At 49.2% G+C, this 6,387-nt stretch overlaps 2 protein-coding genes across 2 annotated transcripts; one reads left to right on the forward strand and one right to left on the reverse strand.

The window, feature by feature from the left end:
* Positions 1-1,090: 1,090 nt before the first annotated feature.
* On the forward strand, positions 1,091-2,350 carry FIBRA_03313 (uncharacterized protein; the record flags this gene model as incomplete). The annotated part of the gene is made up of 7 exons (XM_012325157.1): positions 1,091-1,132; positions 1,216-1,278; positions 1,329-1,580; positions 1,632-1,703; positions 1,739-1,984; positions 2,034-2,150; positions 2,213-2,350. 7 exons carry the CDS (start codon positions 1,091-1,093, stop codon positions 2,348-2,350), a joined length of 930 nt encoding a protein of 309 aa, XP_012180547.1.
* A 2,100-nt stretch (positions 2,351-4,450) lies between these two features.
* FIBRA_03314 (uncharacterized protein) lies at positions 4,451-5,239 on the reverse strand (the record flags this gene model as incomplete). Its single annotated transcript, XM_012325158.1, has 5 exons — positions 4,451-4,502; positions 4,557-4,704; positions 4,804-4,869; positions 4,965-5,100; positions 5,174-5,239. The coding sequence occupies 5 exons, from the start codon at positions 5,237-5,239 to the stop codon at positions 4,451-4,453; spliced, it is 468 nt and encodes a 155-aa protein (XP_012180548.1).
* Between the last annotated feature and the right edge of the window lie 1,148 nt (positions 5,240-6,387).

Consider the following 6,387-nt stretch of genomic DNA (forward strand, 5'->3'; position numbering starts at 1 on the left):
ACTTGTTCCTGTGCCCAGTATGCGTGTGCCAGGTCTGGTGAACGGTGAGGATGGTGCAGAAGAGCACTTCAGCATGGAGGAGCTCATCCGAAGGGCACTTGAGGAGGAGGGGATGAGCGACGGCGGCGTTGTGGAGCGCCTCGCAGAGAGGATTGCGAGGGGGCGAAGGCCGTCAGGACGGCCGAGGGCGTTGAAGCGCTTTGAGACTGCGCCGAACTGAGCAAATTCTGTTTGTATACTTCTATCTGGACTGCGTGGTTGTGGTTCCGAAATGTTTGATTACGATGTAATTGGATACCCGTGCCGCTGTTGTATTACTGTACTTGTTGGAGAATGAATGTATCTAGTATTAACTGAGTGGGCTTTTCGCTACTTATGATAGCTCCGCGCCTTTGAGAGGCTGCGCACGCTTAGATAAGATCTCGAAATCTCGGATCCACCAGAATCAACTTGAACTGAACTTGAAAGTTGAGTCTAGGAATCCAGAGTCTACGTAACCTGAATAGCGCTAGCGAGTCAATACTGGCGGGGAGGATCTCTGCAAAAGTACGTCGACCACTTACCATGGTTTCTTGGTGTTGAGTATCAATGATACTGCAGTCAGGAATTCGGTTTCAGAGAAGCTTCTCATTGTACCGTGACGGTCACGGTAACATTGTGGCCGAACACCGTCATACTGGATGTATGTCTGTTTTGTCATTTGTTCCAAATAATCACGACTCTCATACTGGCACATAGGCAATAGTTCTCGGTCTGAGACCGATGTGCTCAGTGGTGGGGGTCGGCCACATCCTCGGGCAGCAAAGGGCGGGATGGGTCTGAGTCCGTCCTCGCCAGTGAATCGCGGTCTGCAGCACCCACAGGAGCAATCATCATGCTCTGTCGGTAAGGGACTGCTGCTCGACGACGACATCGCACTGTCGTGACAAATCGCGCAACCGTGTTTACTTCTGTCAAATCCCTGCTTGTCATCGTGGAAAGGTCGGGATTAGCAAGCATGCTGGAGTCAAAATATATCAAGAGATGCATACAGCATCTCTTTTTCCAAGTCCCAGTCTCTTACAGAACACAATTATCGAGCTTTTATGTTATGACGTTCCCTAGCAAGACCCGCGAGTATCGTTCGCTCAAGGTGAGTGTCTCGCTAGCGTTCGTACTGATTTATCTGAATACCAACAATATATTAGAACGATGGCATACAGCAACCCCGACTAGAAGAGAGCACAATTCCGGCGCTCAAAGCGTCAGAAGGTCAAGGTTCACGCCGTCTCCCTTCAGGTAGTTAACGTTTTCGTGTGTGTATGACCTCTCTGACAGTCTCTCTTTAGTTTCGCGACATCATGATTCTCAAGGGAATTTACCCGGTATACGTTAAGGAGAACTTGGTACTCGGCTCGGACCTCGGTGGCGAGGTCGTCGCGGTTGATATCGAAGTTCACGACCGGAAAGCCGGCGACCGCATCTGCGTCAACTTCGGTGTAGATCATCTCTATGGTGATCCAATCGAGGCCACAAGGTATTCTCACCTTGGAGCTCCCATCGATGGCGTGTTCACTGAGTATAAGGTCCTTCCTGCTCACGTACGTTTGTCCAATATGTCCCGGCCGTGTCGTGATCATTTATGTCTATAGTCCCTGGTACGGATCCCGGAGCATCTTTCCTATGAAGAAGGATCTACACTTCCGTATGTATCTCTGTACGGAGTAATGATTATATGTTGACAGGCGTTCTTCGATAGATGCGCCGGTTGACCGCATATAATTCGCTTATGGGCCCTGTCCCGCTCAAGGGAGGAGATACGGTCCTCATCATAGGAACTGGTGGCGTATCCATCTTCGGGCTTCAGTTCGCGGTTGCATCGGGCGCCACGGTTATAATAGTGTCCTCCTCTGATGAAAAGCTCCGCTTCGCCGAGAAGCTGGGAGCGAGGCACCTGATCAATTATAAGACTGTGCCCGACTGGGACAAGGAAATCCTCGAGATCGTATGTTTCTCTTCTGGTAAAATGATTGTGATGCTCATGGCGAAGATAGACAAACGGAAAGGGCGTTGATCACGTTCTTGAGGTTGGCGGCACTGGTACGCTGGCCAGGTCTCTAACATCAGTGCGCTATGGAGGTGATGTTGCCGTGATCGGGAACCTCACCGTGGTGAGCTTTGTCATATCTTTACCGCTACTTGTCATATACTTATGGATTATGGGGAATGACAGGAGGGTGGTGACACCAGTCTTCTTCCTTTGATGGTCGTCCTTAAAGCGATCCTGTTCCGTGGCATTACCGCTGGCTCCCGTACCCAGGAGGCATTTTCGCTTCAAGCAATAATCATTGATGCTGATGAACTGGGCTAGATTTGAAGCCATGAATCGTCTCATATCGGCTCGGTCGATCATCCCCATCGTTGATAAGGTCTTTCCTTTCGAGCAGCTTCATGAGGCGCTTGCATATCTGGAGAGCCAGAAGCATGTCCGCAAGGTAGTTGTCAAAGCCTCTGAGAACTGATAGGGCTTTATTATGATGTAACTTCATGGGTTGATTTGTACTTTGCATGAACGTGATGTATGCGGGCAGATGTATCAAACCTTGTCTTGCATGCAGCACGCACTCGATCTCGTCCATGATTTTGACCATGTCCTATTGACTGTAAAAGCAGACGAGAATGACAAACAAAAACAACATGCCCATTGGCTGGATTGAACAACCGACCTCACCATACCAACTTATACGAGTGGCGCGCTCTACCACTGAGCTAAACGGGCATACAAGTACAACTAGCTTTAGTATTGATAGCCAATAGGCATTTAGCGGTTCACACTTTAGTGAGTCTGATGCTGCCCCACCTTGTACTAGGCACACACTAGCGAACGTGAACTTCAGCGAATCTCGCAAACCCTAACTTATAGCACTGTATCCAGCTAGCCGCAGCGCTAGCTAATGTCTCCCCCCCGACTAACGCTAGCCTACTCGTTACATTAGTTAGACTATTGGAGCTATAGCCTACATAGGGCCACGCCCTCGAGGACTATAAACGAGATTTACAAACAAACTTCAGCGAGTACTTTGTAGCGCCGCACCCTGTGGCAGAGACTTTGTTCGGCAAGACAAAAAGCAACCGGCAAGCAGTGAGGAAAGACAGTGGGGAGGCTCATCATAGCAGCAAATACGCAGGTTCTCGCCACATAGCCTAATAATAGTACTGGCTCAGTCTGCTCGGCAGGTCCCTATGCACCTACGCCGGGTGGCGCACGTTGCTAGTCGAGGATCCAGAGTGGGAGCATTTATGGCACAGTTTAGTTACGCATTCAAGAAGTACCTACGAGCCGCTTCGTGCATGTTTGTAGCTCTCTTTTACAGATTGTGGGTCGTTCTAGTCAGAAGGTAACAGAAGCAGCAACCTGGGACATGCGGGAAGGGAGACGTTCTTGGCTCTGGCCCTCGCGTCGCTGCTGCGTAACAAGTCACTATGTGACGATGTCAAGGATTTTGATGCTGAACCTGCGTGTGCAAGACTGTTAGACACAGCATATCGTCGCGCATCTATGTGGTCACTGTGACTTCGATCGCGTCCCAGCTTTAAGGCTTGATTACAGCGCAGTTGGCATTTATCCGTACCGATGCCGTTCTGTTTTGAACGCTATTAAATGCATCTTTACATCACAACGGACTTCCATACATACATAAGCTCTCCGCCTCCTCGAAAGCGCCACGTACCTTGCTCGCACCTCTAATGGAGCAGATGGCGATGTATCCAACAACTTGTCTATACATTTGAAGGTGCAGCACCCCCAACGTCGCGTCGTCAGTTGCAGGAGTACAAATGAAGTCGTTGAGGCTGCCACGCTGCGACAGTCAATAACTGTCAGTCGAGATGTAGCATGACAGAGACACAGCATCACCGGCGTGTACGGGGTATAGGTTAGGTTGACACACTGAGCATCCCTTGCTGTAACGGGATCAGCCTCTGGTCAGAAAAGGGTAGTATTTATTTATATTGCAGGACTTTTCAGGATTGCACACTACAAAGGGAAACCTGACATTGAAATCTAGCGTACATTACTGAAGTGGTAAGAGCCTTGACTCTGCTTTCTGAGCAAAGAAGAGTAATACGAAGTGAAACAAGAGGGAAATTTGACTACGGATAGTACCATGTGTGGCCATTGTCCGTCTTCACTAATTACCTCCAGGGAACCTTACTTCTTCATTTTAGCTCTGAAGGTTGTAGCCTTGGCTATTCGAATCATTATGCTCGTCTCGGTCCGAGCGATTCACCGTCTAGCGAGATTCGCGTCACGTCAGTCATGGCTGTATGCACGCAAGAATATGTTAATTAAACACGATACATTCGAACACATGTTCACTTCGTTAGTCGTAGCACAGCACCGAGGGAATACAGACGCAAATGATGCATACACGAATACTCCATTAAGGGAACGTCCCAAGCGTACTCCATATCACTGGCTCAGAATCGTCCGCACAAATGATTCGTAGTTGACATTCCCATCTCTAGATATATGATTAGACGAATGTTGCGAGACACCGCATGGGTAGACGACTCACGGGCCGATTGGTACTCCCTTGAGCAGTTCATCCACCTCTTCGTCTGTCATCTTCTCCCCTAGCTGCGTGAGAACATATCTTAGCTCTCCCGCACCGATGAAACCGTTCCCTTCCTTGTCGAACACTTGGAAGCCGCGGATGAACTCCTCTGCGGGAGATTAGTACAAGACGGGGAAATAAAAGCACCAAGAGAGGCGTAGTTAGATTGAGACAGCGCACTGCACAATTACACGCGTATGGTACGCACCTGGAGTGCCCGCGGGCTTGAACCCGTCTGGTCTGTTCAAGACCTTGAGGAAGGTGGGGTAATCGACTACATAATACGTCCGACCGATCACGACAGCAGATAGATGCCGCAATAGAATTAAGTCAGAGACGTGTAGTCGGTGTCATGGCTAGAATGCGCACCTTCTCTTGGTGCTCCCGCAATAATCTCCGCGACTTCTGCTTGGGTTGGATTTTGTCCTAGAGCGCGCAGCAGATCCCCTAGTACTTCTCGTTGGACCGCACCCGTTCCCTTCTTATCAAAGAGCGCAAATGCTTCCTTGTATTCTGATGAAGCATTGGCAGAGAGGAACGCTGAATACAGGACAACGAAATCACAACGAAATATGTACCTGCGTTGTCGCTCTGGCGATTATCAACCGCGGCTGCAGTTCCAAAAGAAGGCTTCCACTCACCATATTTACAGTCGGAAAGGTTTTGAAGTGCTGGAGAGGATGGAGAGCGGAGCGATAGAAAGGCGATCGTACTCGCTCAGCCAATCCATATCAGGTCGCGTTGCTCGGCAAATGCCGCAAGGACTCTCTTCGTAACGACAACTTCGGTGTTCTTTCGCGCGTATACACTCTGTTATTACCTTACCGCAGACTTTGCTCATCCATCATCGTGGGTCCTGAGCTCATTAAAATATTGTGAAGGCGTTATGGATAATAAATAATATGAAACCCCAATTCATATTGTTATAACTGCAGCTGACACCGTCGATGTTTAGTACGAGCTGAGGATGAAGGAAGTATCTAAGAGTATCTACTCTGCTCACAGTAGACTGCGTGAGCTCCACTGACATGACAGCTATGCCTCAATTTAGGGAAATACTCCGCAGGGTGCTGATGTCGTGGAAGCATACATATTGCAATTGGAACGCCTGGCTTATGCTGAGGTATCGCCCCATCCCTCGTGAATGGGCTTAGCTAATTACTATAGTGCGTAATCCCTGCTGGTCGTGTGGTACAATTTTACGCGAGCTCTCCTTAGAATCGTAGTCGCTGCAAGTACCTACATCAGCAAAGCAGGAAATTATCTGTACCCTGATGAGTTCAGAAGCGATTTCAGCAGTCCAGCCGCTCAGCTGCCAGAACCTTGTGTAAGCGCTCTAACATGCCGGCATTTCAAGACATGTACCCAGGTGTGCTGTGCACCTACAGTCATCGTAAGTACCTCAATTATGCTAAATCATGATGACAAAGAACTCTGCGTGAAATTCTCGCGGCCTTCAGCTAATCTGCGGCTGCTGCCAAATGGTTCCAGAGGTCCAGAGGTCCAATCAGCAATGCCTCTTTTGCTGATGTATCTGGATTCAGCGGTTTCATACCGCCACATTATAATCAGCAAGGAGACAAAGGTATGGTATTTTGAACCATTATGTAACAGACTCGGGGGCGTAATACTTCCTCGCGGTAAAAGTGGGCTTTTCACTTCCGGGCGGTGTTCTTTGCTTAAATGCAGAGTCGCCACGAACTATCCTGCGCAATACAACTTTACACTGAGGGGGGTTTATTGCTGCCAGTGTACGAAGGGCTATGCATTCGAAACCCCCCCCCCCCCCCCC

The sequence above is a fragment of the Fibroporia radiculosa genome, assembly GCF_000313525.1.
Source record: "Fibroporia radiculosa TFFH 294 genomic supercontigs, scaffold1823, whole genome shotgun sequence".
In the NCBI taxonomy this organism is placed as follows: domain Eukaryota; kingdom Fungi; phylum Basidiomycota; class Agaricomycetes; order Polyporales; family Fibroporiaceae; genus Fibroporia; species Fibroporia radiculosa.